This window comes from Lathyrus oleraceus, chromosome 4 (assembly GCF_024323335.1).
Source record: "Lathyrus oleraceus cultivar Zhongwan6 chromosome 4, CAAS_Psat_ZW6_1.0, whole genome shotgun sequence".
Lineage (NCBI taxonomy): Eukaryota > Viridiplantae > Streptophyta > Magnoliopsida > Fabales > Fabaceae > Lathyrus > Lathyrus oleraceus.
The window spans coordinates 45,617,749-45,636,785 of record NC_066582.1 but is presented as its reverse complement, the minus strand read 5'-3'; the positions used below and the strand labels follow the sequence as shown (position 1 = coordinate 45,636,785).

The 19,037-nt window shown below is 36.6% G+C and overlaps 1 protein-coding gene across 1 annotated transcript in view; it reads right to left on the bottom strand.

Moving 5' to 3' along the window:
- LOC127138798 (uncharacterized) overlaps window positions 1–19,037 on the bottom strand; it is an 83,656-nt gene that overhangs the window by 52,655 nt on the left and 11,964 nt on the right. The window contains exons 7-21 of the mRNA XM_051065332.1: window positions 15,183–15,286; window positions 14,920–15,037; window positions 13,319–13,420; window positions 12,982–13,182; window positions 12,532–12,689; window positions 12,223–12,381; window positions 9,850–9,942; window positions 9,333–9,684; window positions 8,899–9,012; window positions 8,422–8,517; window positions 2,460–2,527; window positions 1,322–1,442; window positions 1,022–1,243; window positions 690–917; window positions 481–590 (exon numbers count right to left, since the gene is read on the bottom strand). Of these exons, the coding sequence (XP_050921289.1) occupies window positions 481–590; window positions 690–917; window positions 1,022–1,243; window positions 1,322–1,442; window positions 2,460–2,527; window positions 8,422–8,517; window positions 8,899–9,012; window positions 9,333–9,684; window positions 9,850–9,942; window positions 12,223–12,381; window positions 12,532–12,689; window positions 12,982–13,182; window positions 13,319–13,420; window positions 14,920–15,037; window positions 15,183–15,286 (2,246 nt within the window). The remainder of the gene's footprint in view (window positions 1–480; window positions 591–689; window positions 918–1,021; window positions 1,244–1,321; window positions 1,443–2,459; window positions 2,528–8,421; window positions 8,518–8,898; window positions 9,013–9,332; window positions 9,685–9,849; window positions 9,943–12,222; window positions 12,382–12,531; window positions 12,690–12,981; window positions 13,183–13,318; window positions 13,421–14,919; window positions 15,038–15,182; window positions 15,287–19,037) is intronic.

The window sequence follows — 19,037 nt, the reverse complement described above, 5'->3', positions numbered from 1 at the left end:
CTGTATACAATCTGTTTTCATAATTAAGGAGACACTTAAATAATTACATAATTGCAACTCTACAATAATGAGAAAATCATAGTTAAAATAAACAGGTTAAAATAATCCAGAGTTTGCCTTCCAGGTTAAAATCACTGTTAATAATAAAATGGTTAAAACAGGTTAAAATCATTGTTAAAAAAAAACAGGTTAAAACTAAACATTGTTTTCATTATTTTTGAAAATGCATTCTTCCTAGTTTGCTTTCCACCTTCTCTCTATCACAAATATTCATTACATGAGCCTTCATATTAGCAATTTAAAATAAACATAAATGGCTCTATTTTTCATATTTCTTTTAGTAGATTTGTCCATTTTGGAGGATAGAACATTCCATAAACAAGTTAGTTTTTCTCTTTTCTCTTAAATAAAATATTTTTCTGTTAAAAGAAACATTGGCACTAATTTCCAACAAATAAAATAGAAAAGGATGTAAAAAACCTTGAGTATCGCTGGTAACTCGGGGACTTTGCTGATTCAAATACATAAAGATATGATCCTGATAGCACCAAGAAACAAGGATGCCATGTAGCAACGGAATTGCCAATTCCCTATGCAATATAACATTATTTTCAATTAATTGGAAAAAAACAAAATGATACCTTAAAAATAAATGACTAATGAGTAAATTAACACAGTTATGGAAATACCTTCCATACTAGGATTCTACCATGAGTGGCAAGATCCACAGAACTCCAAGGAGTAAGTTTAGATTGGAAACTATCTGACGTAGGTTGACTACAATTGTCCATAGTCTTATATAATATGTTTAGCAGTTCCATGATTCTGAAATATCTCTCTGATGAAAAGTGAATGCCAAGGTTCGGCACTTGAATGGAAATAAGAGTGGAGGGGAAACTTGGATGAGGCACTTTAATCTTGAGTAACCAAAGAAAGAAACATGATAAGAACAAAATATACTCACTAACAAGTCATCCAGAAAATGACAATAGAATAGTTTGGATGAGCATGACAGACAAACCTGATTAACAAGTACTGCCATTCCACACCTATCAATCAGAGAATAAACATTTCCATCCTTATCGGTAATGGGTGAGTTCACTATTTGGCCGTCATAATTTGGCTTCACCAAACTGCAACTCCCAAAATCAGAGCCACAGTCGGTAAAAAAAGCAGCAATATCTCGTCCAGTAATGCAAAATCGAGAATAAAGATGCTGCCTCTGCTCATCAGACTGGCTTTCCTGTGAAAATACTGGATAATTTGAGAAAATACCACGGCAATAATCACAACTTAAAATCTTGTAACTCAAGAAGCATACCGCGGTGTGTAGGGTGAAATGACCAAAATCCAAAAGGAAATGACTATCACATCGGTCTGAACCACTAGTTCGGAGAGGAACTCTTACTTTAGGAGCATCAAGATCAATATCAAATGCAAATCTGAAAAATCAGTCAGAAACAAGTCTATAATTGAGCATTATATGCTTTTTCAATTTAAGAGAAAAAACTAATAAAACGAAATGTGAAAAAGAAAACATGAACTAAAGGATAACTCTAGTATTCCAAAAAAAAAATGAATGAATTTCCTTTTTAATCTCCACAAATTCCTTAGGAAAAGCTTCTGGCCACATCTCACTCAGAATACCTAATAATTCAAGCATATTTGGTCCCTGGCTTTCTGGACACTTGCAAAGCTTTTAATAAGAATGGTTAAGAAATGTGGTTTGGGTCTAACTCAACACTATAAAACCGGTTTGTAGGGTGAGGATTGCCTCCCACTTATAAGAACATGTTCAAGCCATATATTATCTTATGTGAATAAATGGTGGGTGACCCACCGGATCTTAAACGAGGCTTTTGGTACCATGTTTAGAAATGTGATTAGGGCCTAACTCACCTCTTACGAAACCGGCTTGTAAGGTTGAGTTAGGCCCAAACCACATTTTTTAACATGGTATCAGAGCCTATCCTAGATCACTTGTTGGACTTCCCGGATCATCCACACTCTTGGCTCAGTGAGGCCCGAGCGTAAGGGAGTCTGTTGGAATTTCCGCCTTAATTGTGGTCTGCCCCTAGTCGCCTTAATTGCGACACTTTAGCTTGTTGCCTTCATTGCAGCCCCCAACACCTTAATTGCGCCCCTATTCCATATGTAATTTGTACTATGAGCTGTATATTTTACTATATAATACAACTTCCGTAGTGCTATTCAAACAAAGGGTTTATTCAAATGTCTCGTTCTCTCATAATTCTACAAAGTCCAACACAATTAAAGTGTTGGGGGCTGCAATGAAGGCAAATCAAAGTGCCTCAACTAAGACGACTAAGGGTGGACAGCAATTAAGGCGGAAATCCCACCAGGTATGAACATAGAAAAAAGAGAGTTCCATGCAACAAGAGGCAAGACAAAGGTAGCAAAAACTACCCAGAAAATAGAAGGAGAATAACAATGAATACCTGCTCTGCTCCTCTAAAACCATTTGAAATTGCTCCTGCGCTCTACGAGTCACTTTCTCAAACTTCATCTGCCCTTGCAATTACCGGTTAAACAAATTAGCCTAGAAAGAATTTAAAACTACAACAGGCTCCAATTCAGTAAATGTTGGGGGAAATACATATGAAGAGTTTAGAGATAATAGAGACATAAATAATTGTTTCATTTTATTTAATTTTATTTGAAAAAAAAAAACAGAATTGCACTAAGGTTTAACCCTATGCCCTTATCTTTTTACTTTAATTTTGGGTGTTCTTCGCCACCGACGCTAATACCATGTTTAAACATTGGGTCTCTGTTAAAATTGATGAATCAAACTACCGTCAGTGAAAACAGCAGGTTGAAGGAGTACTTTGAGGAACAAAAATGGAGAAGTATGTTGTTACAGCAGGTTGAAGGAGTACTTCAAGGAACAAAAATGGAGAAGCATGTTACACCTCAGATCCCTGAGCTATTTCTCGTTGTTGCTGGTCGAGATTCGCAAATTGAAAATCCTGCATTCGTAGCTTGGGAAGAACAACACTCTCTCTTATGCACATGGTTGTTGTTCACCATCCCAGACCCGCTTCTTTCTCGCTTTGTTCATCTACGTCACTCATGACAAGTGTGGGAAGAAATGCACTCCTCCTGCCACACACAGACGAAGACGTGTTCGAGGCAACTCGGATCTAAGTTGCGATCAGGTCCATATTGGAAATGGCCAAGGTTTGTCTATCACATATGTTGGCCCAATGGCTTTTGCTTCCACATTCTATCCTAACCCATCCCTAAAACCGGACAATCTGTTGATTGTACCTTTAATTACCAAAATACTAAGACAATCTGTTGATTGTATCTTTAATTACCAAAATCCTAGTTAGTGTAAGTCAGTTTGCTAGGGAAAATTCAGTTTTCTTTGAATTTCATGCTGATATGTGCTTTGTTAAATGATACTTCTAAAATCTTGTTAAGAGGCTCTCTGGGGAGGAATGGTCTCTTCAAGTCTGACAATCTTGCTCCAACCTCACCTCAAGTCCTGCATGTCTCAAGTCATTCCTCTCGGTCCAGCTATATCACTAGCCTCAATTCCTGTCATATGCTTCTCAATTCTCTTGTAATAACAATACAACTAGTATTTCCCCCACCCCTCCTAGTCTTTACCAAATTTGGCATTGTAGACTAGGGCTTCCCCAACATGAGACTCTTAAACATGTAATTCAAACTTGTAACATTCAAATACCTAATTAAAATTTGTTTGAATTTTGCAATGCTGGTTGTTTAGGAAAAGCACAAGACTCCCCTCTCACCCTTCAACTGCAACCTACACTAAGCCTCTTGAACTTATCTTTTGTGATTTATGGGGACCTGCACAGGTGACATCCTTATGTGGACTTACATATTTCCTAACATGTGTTGATGCACACAGTAGATACACATGGATATATCCCTTGAAACATAAATCCCAAACCTTAACTACATTCACTCAATTTAAAGCCTGATAGAGTTGCAATTAAACCACAAAATTAAGGTTGTTCAAACTGATGGTGGTGGTGAGTTCAGACCCTTACCTCAATACCTAGCTAAATTTGGCATTACACATAGACTCACATGTCCTCATACTCACCATCAAAATGGTTCTGTAGAAAACAAACATAGGCACATAGTTGAAACTGGCCTAGCCCTCCTAGCTCAAGCAAATCTTCCTTTATTCTTTTGGGACCATGCCTTTTTGACAGCAACATATCTTATCAAGAGACAGCAATCATCCTCTCAAAATATTCCTCTTCTTTATTCGCCTTAATTTGCAATTTCCTAATTACGAGTTCCCCAAGTCTTTTGGGTGTGCTTGCTTTCCCTTTCTAAGACCTTACAATATTCATAAACTTGATATGCATTCAAAAGAATGTATCTTTCGAGGATATTCTCCTACACATGGAGGCTATAAATGTCTAAATCCCAGTGGAAAAATATGTGTCAAAAGATGTGCTCTTTAATGAAATGAGGTTTTCCCACACTGAATTATTTGACTCCAAATCATCAAGTGTGTCCACATCAGTTCACACCAGTTCCAATTTGTCATCACTTGTTTCTCAACCCTACAAAAATAAAACTAATTCCAACACCTATTTTCCTGCTCATCAACACAACCTACAAACTCCGCTCATAAACATACACCTACAAATTCCTCCCAACAACATACACCTACAACCTCCTCCACCCAAAGTTATGCTCAAATTGCAGACTTCATTCCTCATATCCTCAATCTAAATTATTCTCCGACACAACTCCTTTACAAATAATTGAGTCTAATTCCTCACCTCGGCACACCCCACACCTACTACACTAACCCAAAGTTCTGGTAACATCACTCCTATGTCAACCAATAACTCATCCAATTCTTCATCCATCATGGCTCTTCCTCCGGCACCTAAAATTCACCCTTTGAACACACATCCAACGTTAACTAGAGCCGAAGATGGTATTGTCCAACCAAGACTTCATCTAACTCTTCTTGTAACACATGTTGAGCCAGCCACCTATAAACAAGCCTTGGTTATTCCTGAATGGTTTACTGCAACGCAGACAGAATATGATGCCCTAATGAAAAATGACATTTGGTCCTGGGTACCTCCACCCAGACACAACCTATAGGCTATAAATTGGTATTTAGAGTTAAAGATAATTCGAATGGGACCATCAACAATTACAAATTCAGGTTGATATCTAAGGGTTTCCATTAAGTTGAGGGTATTGATTACAATGAGACATTCTCCCCAGTTGACAACTTATCACTATGAGAATTGCCATCACACTAGCAGACACTCAAGGTTGGGCAATCCAGTTGTTGGACATCAACAATACCTTCCTCAATGGGTTTCTCAATCAAGAAGTTTATATGTTAGCAGCCCCCTAGTTTTGAGAAAGGTGATCCTATGTTTGTTTCCAAATTCAACAAAGCTTTGGATGGCCATAACCAAGCTCCTAGGGCCTGATTTGTCAGATTAAAAGGTGCTCTCCTCTCTCTCTCCACTTCATTGTCAGCAAATGTGATTCCACTTCACTGTCAGCAAACGTGATTCGTCGTTGTTTATGTTCCACACTCCCATACAATGCACTCTTGTCCTTGTGTATGGTTGATGACATAATCATCATAGACACATCAAAGGCCTTCATCCAACAACTAATCACCAAACTCAATTTCTAATTTGGCTCTCTTCTTCTACCTCAAAGCAAATACCTAAAGGATCTTCTGAGTAAAACAAACATGTCAGCAGCTAAAGGGGTTGTTTCACCCATGGCCTCTAGCACAAAACTGTCCAAGGTTGGTTCAGCAAATGTGAGTAATCCAACTATGTTCAAGCACATTGTAGATGCCCTACAATATGCTACAATCACTAGACCTAAAATTTCCTTTGTGGTGAATAAGGTGTCAATTTTTATCCAACCCTCTTGAGGATCAGTGGAAAACAGTCAAGAGAATCCTAAGGTACTTACAAGGGACTCTTAACCCTGGCTTGCTGCTTGCCTCAGCTGTCAACACTACTCCTAGTGGAAGGCAGTCAAGATACAAGGGACTCTTAACCCTGGCTTGCTGCTTGCCTCAGCTGGCAACACTACTCCTAGTGGCAGGCAGTCAAGATACAAGGGACTCTTAACCCTAGCTTGTTGCTTGCCTCAGCTGACAACACTACTCCCATCACCTTCACAGGGTTCTGTGATGTGACTGGGCCTCTAAACCAGATGATAGGAGATCAGGGAGCATTTAACTTGTCAACCCCCCATTTATACTTGGCACCCCTGATAATTTCAAAATTCTAAAAATATACTTGTTATTATTTACCAACCAAATTTTACTCTTCCAAAATTTTCACTCTTACTAACATGCAAAAATCAAAATTTTTGATAGTACAATCGAAATTTCCGATACGCATTTTTTCGCATTTCTGAAAATTCTCGCATTTATAACAGAAATTAATTAATTTCCGAAGAAAAATACCGGAAATTTAAACCCATACCGGAAATTGTCAAATTTCTGAGGAAAATTTTAAACCCATACCGGAAATTGTCAAATTTCTGAGGAAAATTTTAAACCCATACCGGAAATTGTCAAATTTCCGAGGACAGACAAATTTCCGGTATACCGAAAATTTTGCAAATAAATCAAATTTATGGTAACAGTGCAGAAAACAAGAAAAATGCTTTATTTGTGTGGTCCGAAGCCGCCAAGGTCATCTACAGATTCGTGTACCGATTACACGCAGTTCTACACCACTGACGCAATATGTTTTTTATGTAACAAGTATAATTTAAATATTTCCCCGCCTCTATATGATATTGATAGTATACTTTCTATGTGATGTAAATGGCGGATATTTGAGGACCGAATCCGAAGTATTAGCATGGGCACAGAATATTGGCAAACAACATGGTACTATTGTTGTGACTATTCGTTCTGATATTGCAAATGGCAAACGTGGTAGGAAAGATAAATTGATTATGGATTGTGAGAGAGGAGGAAATTATAAAAGGAAGAATGCATCTAAAAGCAAATCCTCGGAAGGCATTTATAGTATGAAAGTGATATGTCCTTTTAGCTTGAGATCTGTGTCGAGGGGTAGCGGTTGGAAGGTGATAGTTAGGTGTGGGTTGAACAATCATAAACTATCTAAGGATTTATAAGGCAAATGACATATTGGATTGCCTAAAAGTTCATGAAAGACAGTTTATAAATGACATGATGAAGTAAAAAATGACTCCACGGTACATAGTTTCTGCATTGAAAGACAAAGAACCAGAAAACCTCACCAGTGTCATCCAGATGTATAAAGCTAGAGGTACACAAAATGCGAGCAAGAAAGGTCCATTGACGGAGATACATACCACATTGCTTGTAGATACAGTGTCGTATTTGTCTCCCTGTCAAAGAGACTTAACATTATCTTTTTCCCTCTTACATTAGTTCCACCTATGTATACGAGCAGGCATTAAATCATTGTTGTTGGTTTTGTCAACAACAAACGTTGGGTTCAGGTAAAGTTGAAACCTGATTGTCCAATGTCTCCGGTCACTAAATGTTGGATACAGAATTGTACTGAAGATACAAAAGCACGGGAATCAGCATATGCAGGACGTATTAGGCACTGGGAAGATGAAGTTAGAAAGTCATCCTAATTTGTTTTATAATCTTGTACGTAGCACATTTTTTGTGGAAAATATGTACCTATTATATGTGGTGGTTTTTTTATCGAAAGAATTATGCAGGTTTAGGTGGAAAATACAAAAATTTATGCAGGTTTAGGTGGAAAATATGAACTCATTGCTTCATGAACTTAGGGTCAAACACCAAGTGCCAAGGATTCAATGTGACAACCTCAGTGCAGTTGCTCTCTCGTACAATCATGTGTTTCATTCTAGAACAAAATACATGGAGTTGAACATTTTTTATGTCAGAGAAAAAGTCATCAACAAGAATCTGACTTTCAACTGCCAGATTCACAACACTCAGAGACAAGTTAAGAGTAGTTGACAACTTCTCACTTGGTCAACCACCTTGTAATTAAACGGGGGCTTCTCACTTGGTCAACCACCTTGAAATTGAAGGGTGGCAATTAGGAATATGGGCTAAGATCCCTTGTAATGAGAATTGGGCTTGGCTTCTCTCGCCTTCCCTTAAGTAAGAATTCTACTAAGAATTTTGTTAAGAATTCAGTTATGAATTTTGTTACAAGTTGGACTTCTATAACCAACTATAAATATGTAGATTGTAAACTGAATAGAATCAATAAACTACATTTCAGTTTCTAACAAACTCCAACTCTCTTTTCTCTCTTCTCTCTTCTCTCTTTCTTTCTTCATGATTGTCATCTTCTATCAGTGGCATTCTTTTACAATCATTTTTTTTCAATTAAAAAAAAAGCCAAAAATGAAATGCAAGGATATAATCACCTGTAAAGCAGTAGCTGTCTCCAATGCAACAGTAGGACTAACTGCCTTACTCCGCTTTAAAAACTCAAAGACACGGTCAATACTATCCATCAAAATCTGCAAAAAAGGGTAAGAAATATTCTAAAGCTAATGAGAAGAGAGAAGCTTCTATATTATGATTTCAAGCCGTTAAGCAGTACATATTTTCCACTTCAGAAAGAACACAATACCAAACACGTCGAGAGATGTTCTTTTCATTAAAACTCTTGTACAACAAAATTGATATTCTAACTTCACAATGGGTCTAAGCTCATTTTGAGTTTCAGGGGGAGTAGGAGTGCTTCATTATTGGACCAAGAGAAAGATCTTGTTTAATAAAAGAAAAAATTCTTACGACAAAAGAGAGGAAAAAGTACATGGAAGATAAGGGATGCATCATTGGGAAAATGGAAAAATTAAAACACTAATTTTTCAATATCTTAAAGATTCAGAAATTACCGTAACATGGCATGGAGCAATTGTAGCTGACAATCTCCAATCAATATTCTCCCCAATTGGCAAGTGCACAAAACTAGCCACTAATGCATTTACCTTCTGCTCACTATAGACACTCTACACAAATCAGGTTCCAAAGAAGTGAGTACTAGCGAACAAACAAAAAATCTAAAATGATCAATTGTTAGACTTCAATTATCAACAAAATACACGATATAGGATTTTGACAACCTACAAAAATAATGTAGGCAAAATAGTAAAGCTAGGAAAAAAGGAAACTAAACTTAAGTTTAAACTGGATGAGATACGTGCATTTGTGTGTGCGTGTATAAGGAGAGAGATACAGAGAAAATAAAGTCAATCTATTCAAATCTGCAAAATAAACTATAGTTATTTCAGCAAATTATGTATGCAATTTACAATGCAAAGAATCAAACCTGGGTAAGTGAACCTTCAGGAGCAGATAAGCCATAGAACTTTAGTAACACATCACAGTAAACACTGCGGTGCCTAAACTTGGTTGACACATCAAGTTGCTCGAAACGACCACATACAATTTCCACCTGATTCACACTGATAATCCTGGCAGCAGCCTGACCAATAGATACAGTTACCAGAAACTGAACCATATTCTGCACATCTTTTGCAGATCGTACCATCAACTCCTCCTCAGGCTGAAAACTTAGTAACTTATTGATTGCCTGCCATTCTTCTGTAGTTAAACTTTCTTCTTTAAGTTGTTGCTCCTCGGAAGCATCACTCAAAGAAGCTTCTTCTGTGTCAGCACGCCTACAAAAAAGTTGTTACAATTAATCTTCATCAATACAGACTAATACTATGGAAAATGCCTATCAGAAAGGCCTGAAAATGTTGCTGAAATTTATTCCACGAAATGCAAAAACAAAACCATTCCAAAGTGGTAAGAATATGCAAAACTGTGAAATTGCCAAATACCATCTAAATGAAAACCAGCTCTTGTTCTTGAGTTTCCTTTCTTCAGCAGCTACCTTAGATTTCACAGATTCAACCTTGGCATGAGCTAGCAACCTTTAGATAACAAGCAAAAAAAAAACTATTATTCATTTATAAGTGAACATGTATTGATTAAACAAGAAAAAAATGTTGCCAAAATACTAGTAGATGAAGAAAATGACATGAAAATCAAAAACTATTTAGAAACAATTGAATCAAATAATATGACTCGGTCTTTCAACTTCTTGGAAGCACTTACGAGAAAACATTTCCAGAAATAAATATGAGCTAATCACTACAGCAAAGTTCACACTTTGTAGGGATGTGGTGGCTTCCCTCGGCTAAGGTCGGGGCTATCTTTTAGTTTAGATTTCTTTGAAGTCCTTGCTCTATCACGTGTCTTGTTTTATCTTATTTTATCTTCCCCTCTAGCATTAAAAGTCATTTGTCCCAATCAAATGGATCATCTTTTGTTACTTACAGTGATAAAAATGGGTATCTATATAAAAAAATTTAAAGAAAACAATAGCTTTATTATAATTGAATCCATAAACTCTGAAAGTTTGGTCTCTCCCTCCCATAACAGCTCAATAACTATTCAATAATCCCTTTCCCCTTTCCTTTCTCTATTTACCCCTGAAATATAAAAAACATAACTTTCAAATAAATAAAAATGACATAATTGCCATAATTTATTTCTACTCTCTCCTCTAACTCTATTCTCTAATACGAGGTCTAACACTGAGCACCTCCACACCTCCTAAGAATATAAATAATTCCAAAATAAAACTCTGGATAAAAATTATTATTTTTTTGGGTAAAAGGGAGGGCCGAGGCCCAAAGCAAAGGAAAAACTACAACAAAATTAATCTCGGAACAGAAAGAACTAAATGCCTAATAAACTCTGGATAATCTTCACGAAATTATTACCTGATTTTATCAAGTCTACGACAGTGTTAGAATCCACTTGAAGGACTACTCTTGACACTCCCATCTCCATAACAAACTTAAGCCCTTCATACACTCCCCAAAGTTCCGCCCTCACCACACTACAATTACCAAGATGTTTGGCAAAACATCGTGTACACTCACTATTTGTTGTTCTTATTATGCCTCTGCACCCTGACTCTCTACCATCTACACAAGCACCATCAGTGTTTAGACTCACCCAATCCGTCCCCGGTGGCTTCCAACCTACCCTGCTTAAAGTCTTATTCCTCCCAACAATAATCTTGTTATTCTTCATAGCTTCCACATAATCATTCATTCTGCTAATGATATGTTTGTCCAATGATGGGGTCTGTAATAATTAACATCATGATACTCTTTAATGTTTTGTTGAAAGATAAACAACGTTAATGATTGTTGGAAGTTAAACGACACTAATGTTCCATTGGCCAAGTACGAAACTGTGATGACCTAATTACTACCTTCTAAATTGCATTGGTAAACTTTTGCAAGTAAAAACAGTTGCTGCAAAGCAATGGAACAACTTCGTTACGGAATATGCCCAATCAATGGAGGTCTATGTGGATGGAGTTGGATTGAGTTGGATCATTAGCGGGTAAAAAGCCCAAGTGTTTTGCAAATTCAGCAGTTTTTAAAATGGAGATTCTTAAAGCAAACATACTCTTAATCTATGAATCACTTACTCCGACACAGACACTCAGACATCGATAATGTAAAAAACATAACACTGACACCGGTACATATATACCATAGTATTTGAGCTGCATTTATTCGTCTATTATTAAAAGCGTTATAAATATTCTAATTAAAATTAATGTTTAATACTTCATACTTCATTGATAACATTGCTTAAATATATGTTTAACCTTTTAGATGTATGTGAGATTTGTAAAAAAAAAGTATAAGGTGTGTAAAGTAAAGAAAAAACCAATTTCTTTTTGAAATACTTGTCTAAATTGTCTGACATGTGTTATATGAATGTCATACAGGTGTTGGAAAGTGATTTACAGAGTGTCAAAGCAAAGAAAAAAATCAATTATTTGTGAACATTTGTCTAATTTTTCCGACATGTGTCGTACAGGTTTCATACAAGTGACAGACACAGACCTACTCCTAGAGGTGTCCGTGCTTCATAGCTCTAAGTGCTTCTTAAAAAAATTCACAAGAAATTCTTACAAAACCAAACATAACAAGCTTCTCCGTTGCATTAAATTCAAATCTGATATGCACACAAAAATCTAAGCTATATGTAATTAGAAGACAAAAATCAGAAACAATTTTTTTATGCTAGGTTTCAAATGGAAAAAAAAATAAAAGAAGTTATAGCATAAAACTATATACTCATCAACTATCAACAGCACAATGACCATCAAAAGTAATACAGACCTCCATAGAAGAATCACTTTTGAATCAAGATCCTTCTCTATTTCTCTGATTTCTAAGAGGTTGACGTTGGATGACTGTTGAAGAGAAGCCACGTATAACTGAACATATCGCCGCCGACGCTGACAAAGATGTCTAATTTGGTCCCATGACAAGCGATAACTGATTTAACACGGAAAGTGTAAAATCAATTTTAAATACAGGATTTAACAAGAACAGTACAAAATCCATATGAGTGGGAGACTACTGAGCTCTAATACATATCTCATTCAAAGGTCATTTATTTATTCCAACAAAACCATAATTTATTACCACATCTTCAGCTGCTGGAGTGTGGCCTGGGCAGCATACTGCCACCACAGATAAGGAGCCTTTGAGATGGAAACTGTAGGTCGTAAATGAGAAACTTCCATATATGTCTTGTATCTTGAAACAGCTTCCAAGAGTTTTATCCAATCATGATACTGCGCCTAGAGTGCAGACAGGAACAAGTAAAACAAACAGTATTTTCAAGGAGACGCAAATGACCGATGAATGACAACGTAAGAATTAAGAATTAATATTCTTAGTACTTGTAATTTGTACAATAACTAAAAAAATATATTGGATATCCAGTATGATATCAAAACAAGTTAGGACCTAAGACAAGCATTGCGGTCACATTGAAGTATCATTTTAGACCTTTCTCTTAATTAGATTTGTGTTTGACACCAAAATCAAGGGCAATTCTAGAAATCAATAAAATAATTGAAAACTAAATACCTCTGTAAGGGTAAGAGAGATATCCGTGAGGACAAGGGAAATTTTCTCAAACGGGATCTCGGGATCACTTCTTTCTTGGTTTCCAAGACGATGATACTGTAGGCTTGCATTGATGGGATAGACCAAGTATGTTCTGTTCATAGCCCACTTAGACACCAACTTATGGTGATCAGTAGGCTCATTTATGCCATCTTCAAATATCTGGTACAGAACAAATATAACTAACGAATGAAATGGGGCATAAGTCACATACCGTGCTGATAAAAAGATCTAATTGACAGTAACATATATGTAACACATCAAATGATAATGCAGAATTGGTCAAATTAAAAATAACCTCAATCCATTCATGTGGACTGATATCCTCCCATCTCTTGTCAATCTCCCAAGGAAGTCGATCAGAATCATGATAAAGAGCTAGCCTCTCCAAGTGCACTGACTGTAAGAATGAAAAATATGTCAAACCAATATGAGGAGCTGCCCTGCTGTACAGTGTAAAAGGCCACCTTGACTTTGAGCTAAATATTTAATTAAAGTAGAAGTGGAGGCAACAAGGATCAAAATATGTCAAAGATGCTCTCTATTAAGATTTAAGGAACCAAGCCATCCCAAGTGCATCAGCTGCCAAGCAAAGGACTTATTAAACATCTCTACCACCATTCTATGGTACACCATGTCATATGGGGGAAGTACAAGTGGCTGGAAAACGGCTACTACGGCTACTGAAATCTTCTGATAAAACCAACTAGAAATTGCCAGGAAGCTATATCCCCGACCCAAATTGTACAACCATATGGCAGAAGAGTAAAATATAGGAATTATGAATACCGTTTGCCTTGGTATCTACTAGTTTTAAAACTTGAGTTTGAGTCTACCTCATCCCTACAAAACCGGTTTGTAAAGTGGTGGAAGTTCAAGCTTGATAAACACTTCACATGTCATATCTCTAAACAATCTCTAAACAATGTAACAATGTGGGACCAAATCTTCCCTTCAAACTCAATACAAATAAGGTGTTGGAGGCTACATTGAAGGCAGCCAAATACCGCGATTAGGTGACTTGGGACAAACCGCAATGAAGGCAAAATTTCCAACATACCCCCTCAGACTCAGGTCTCAATGAGCTTGAAGCATGGACGATGCAGGAAGCCCAACAACAAATCTAGGATAAACTATGATATCATCTTAAAATTTGAGTTGGATCCCTTCAAACCCGGTTTGTAAGGTGAGGGTTGCTCAAGCTTTATAAACACTACACAGGTCATACCTCTAAATAATATGAGACTAAATCCACCCCTTCAAACCCAACAAGAAAAGTGGAATTTCCAACTACTAGTAAAGCACCAGTTTAGAGGATTTTCAATAGGCAAAAGAAGTGTGGTATCAGAATATTCTTAACACGGGGAGTTATAACAGTAACTGTCCCTAGACAGTTGATTGTAACAGAGGGAGCAGGAATAAAAAGGGGAAAGGGGCAGTTAGTAAATGTTTGGTAGACAATAAAATGTAATAACGGAGATGAGAATAAAAAGGAGAGAAAGCGGATTTTGATTTGGTTGGGAATTCCATTCGGGAGAGACTGGGTCTCCAGAATACCCTGGGATTTTCTGCTTTCTGTTATAGTACCAACATTATACTGACCAAGATTTTGTGGTTTTGACTTGAACAAAATCTCTCTTTTCCTATTAATTCTGATCCACCTCTATTTCGTCCACTAAATTCTGAAATATTGCAAAACAAAATCCCAACTCTGTACAACAAAATAATACGAAGTAACAGAAACGAGTCTACAAACTACAATTTAAAAAACGTGTATTTAGACATGAAGCTTTACTGGATCAAAAAACAATTTTGGCAAGTCTTGATTTGGTTTACTAAAACAGCTGGACCTTCAATATAAGTTTTCATATACCTATCATAACAAAAAAAAAGTCCTACCTTCCTCAATCTATCCAAAGCACCACTAGTATCAAAAGTTTCATTCCCCTGTTCATCCATTGTAACAGCAGCAAGCTTAGCCAAAGTCACACCTGAAGAAAATGGATGGCCGGGATTACTGCAAACAACAATTAGTAGCATAAGCAAGTGGAAACAGAGCAAAAGAAGAACCTCGGTAATCTGAAGTGTGGAAAAATTAAATTAAATGCCAATATGAATGCATAGTTGTACAATCAAAGGTAAAATGATACTTATTAACCAACCTAATTGAATCTTCGTATCTGATATGCACATTGCTTATAGATATCTTGAGATTTCCAATAATTGTAGAGATAAGAGAACTCAGCCATGAATTTCCAGAAGATGGCTGTACGATAATAAAGCTGTCAGGTAGATCATTTCAAGGGCGTGCTCACACATTATTTCAACTACACACGCACACAAGGAGAGGGAGAGTAAAATTTTCCCATTAACAGTACTGCCTTAATCAAATCATGTTTAATTAAAACAAAATCTTCGAGAAAGAGAGTTTGTAAGAATGTAAGTACACCCATATATTCGAGTATTTGGTTATTAAACTAGGTAATGCAGATGAAGGTGCAGCATTGGATGAGAAAAGGTATCAATGATTAGTAGGGAAACTAATCTATTTGTTTCACACAAACATTTTATTCATTGCAAGTTTGTTTAAGTGGATTCGTACAATGTTCAAGAGAAGTCCATTTATGGGCAGTGTTATTAATAGCAAATCGTCAAAAATAGTGAATAGTTAAAATTTTGATATAGGAAATAGCGGATAGCATAGTGAACAAATAGAGGAAGCCGCAAAGAGGTTAAAATAAATAATTGTATATAAAATAAATCAAGGGGCACACACAAAAAAAGGCAACATAAACAGAAATTGAATTAAACAGGGGATGGGGAATATAATAGAAAGGAAATATTTTGGAAAAAAACTGAGGAATAGATAAAAGAAAACATTAGGAAAAAAATAGATAAAAAGAAGAAAAAATAGGGATGATGGGTGAAGGGGAACAGATGAGAGGTTGCCTAGGTTGTGGGTTTATATAAGACCCCATCTCATCACCAACTCAGCATTATTTTATTTTGTTTTGTTTTTAAAAATATGTCAATGAAGCTCAAATGATATTTTTAATGTTATTATTTGCAACAAAAAAAACATAGAAAACAGTGGTAGCGAAATTGCAAAGGCATATCGGCTTTTGTCGCAGTTGCTCCAAGTCCTAATATACAAAGGCGGTATAGCATATAGCGCTGCTATACCAGTTATTTAACAACACTGCTTATGGGAACTTCAGGAAGAAAAAATTTATATAAAACCGAATGGCAGTACAATTATTAAGACTTATAACTATGCAGTGTAGCTACTAACAAGAAAGCTACCCTGGTTTATTTAACAACACTGCTTATGGGAACTTCAGGAAGAAGAAATTTATATAAAAGGAATGGCAATATAATTATTAACGCTATGTTTGGTAACACGGTGGGCCACTGCTGCCGCACGTTTAAGGTCTTTTACACCGCAATTTTGAGAAGCTGGTATAGGTAGCTTCTGTCCCACCGTGATTTTTCATCATGATTTTCAAGTTTTCCGAACACACACCAAGACTTACAACTATGCATTGTTAGCTACTAACAAGAGAGCTACCCTGGTTAGTGCATATTCCTTGTAGGAATTTGAGTACTCATCTCATAGTATGTGTATTTTTAAGGTAATACACACCTCGTAAGAAAATCATTAAGTGTATTAATTTTTTCATGAAGTAGTTTTATTTAGTAAAATACCCTTATTAATTATAGTTATTAATAATAGTTTGTGGAATAGTAAGATCAATTGAGATACAATAAATAACTATATATTACGAGGAAATTATAATCAAGACTATGGGTATTATAAAATGACAAAAATATGAGAAGCAAAAAATTCGTAATGAAACATAATATGAGACCGAAAGAGTAACTTTAAGCAATAAAAAGTCTCAGAATTTGGGTTTGGCCTACCTCATCCCTACAAAACCGGTTTGTAGGGTGAGGATTGCCCCCACTTATAAACACACACAAGTCATATCTCTAAACACTGTAGGACTAAATCCACCCCTTCAAACCCAACACAATGAAGGTGTTGGAGGCTGCAATTAAGACAAGCCAAATGCCACAATTAAGGCGACTATGGGCGGACCGCTATGAAGGCGGAAATTCCAACAAACCCCTTGTTAGATGAGTCGGTTGTAGCCAGTAGACAGCTAGTTAGTTGTGCCAGCTGTCAGTTAGTTAGTGTCAGTTGTAGCCAGCTATTGTAACTACCTTTCCTAGTTGGTTATAGTTAACAGTGGCTATATATATATATATATATATATATATATATATATATATATATATATATATATATATATATATATATATATATATATATATATATCACTGTACTGTAACAGATAGTATTGAAAAAGATTCAATCAATATAATTCATCATTTCTTTCAATTCTTTTCAACTTTGAGATGGTATCATAGAGCCTCGGTTTGATCCATCATGACTAATTCTGAAAATAATTCCCCACCAATGCCGCCGCCTCCGATTTCTTCTACTGATGGTGGAGCTCCTCACGTTACCTTTCAATTGAAATCTCAGAAAAACTCACTGAAAAGAACTTTCTAATCTGGCGTCAACAAGTAGAGCCAATTATCAACACTCATAATCTTCAAGATTACATCTATTTTCCCTCAATTCCCTCCTAATTTGTGCAAAACCCTAATTCAGCAACTCTAACAGAAAATCCTCAATATTGCGCTTGGATTCGTCAAGATCAATGGCTGTTATCGTGGTTGCAATCAACCTTATCTGGTTCGTTTATGTCTCGTGTTCTTGGATGTACCAAATTTGTTGATCTTTGGGAACGAATTCATGCTCACTTTCAGAAACTCACTCGTGCAAAGGTGCAACAGCTGCGATCTGAGCTTCGCGCGACTGCTCTTGGTGAATCGACGGTTGAAGAGTATCTTCTTTGCATTAAGACTCTAGTAGATTCGTTAGCCTCAGTAGGAGATTCTATTCCAGCTCAGCAACATATCGATGTTTTTCTTGAAGGTCTTCCCCATGAATTTGGACCAGTTATTTCGATTATTGAGAGCAAATTCGAAGATATTCAACTTGAAGAGGTTGAGGCTCTACTTCTTGCTCGTGAGATGCGTTCTGAAAAGCTCAAGAAGATTTCTACTATGGATAACGCTTCAATTAATCTCACACAAGCCAAGCCAATTTCTGATGTTGTTCCCAGTGCGCCTGATGGTAATTCATTTACATGGGTACCTTCTTATGAATCGTCGCCTGTGTCTAATTATTCTGGATATGCATTTGGTAGAGGTGGTCATACTGGATTTCATAGTGGTCGTGGTGGCCGTGGTCGTGGTCGCCATGGTTCTATTTAATGCCAAGTTTGTTTCAAATTTGGTCACGTTGCTGGCAACTACTATCATAGGTTCAATCAGCGGTTCTATGCTCCTATGCCTCTTGATTTTATGGGATACTCAGCCTTCCAAAATGCTTATAATAATCCATATGCTTCCAATAGTTTCTCTTATGGTGCTCCTAGACCTAACACACAGCCTAGACCTCCATACACACCATCAATCTATCCTACCAATTACCCCCAACACTTTCCATCTCCATCTAATGTCATGCTTACCATGGCCAACTCTGCCACAAACAGCTCCTAGTTTCCAGACTTTGGGGCATCTTACCATGTCACAAACAATTCTCAAAACATTAATGTGCTCCCGTTGAAGGTCCTGACCAGATCTTCATAGGAAACGGTCAAGGTCTGCCAATTCTCTCCTCTGGTTCATCTATGTTTTCTTCTCCATCTAGTCCTAATACCTTATTCATCCTTAATAAACGTTTACATGTCCCTTCCATCACTAAAAATCTCATTAGTGTGAGTAAGTTTGCTAAAGATAATTGTCTATTTAGAGTTTAATGCTGATAAATGTTTTGTGAAAACTCAGGGCAATAATCAAATCTTGCTTGAAGGCTCGATTGGTAGTGATGGATTGTATGTTTTCTCAAAGCTACCCTTACAATTGTCAAGCCTGAGCTCTCC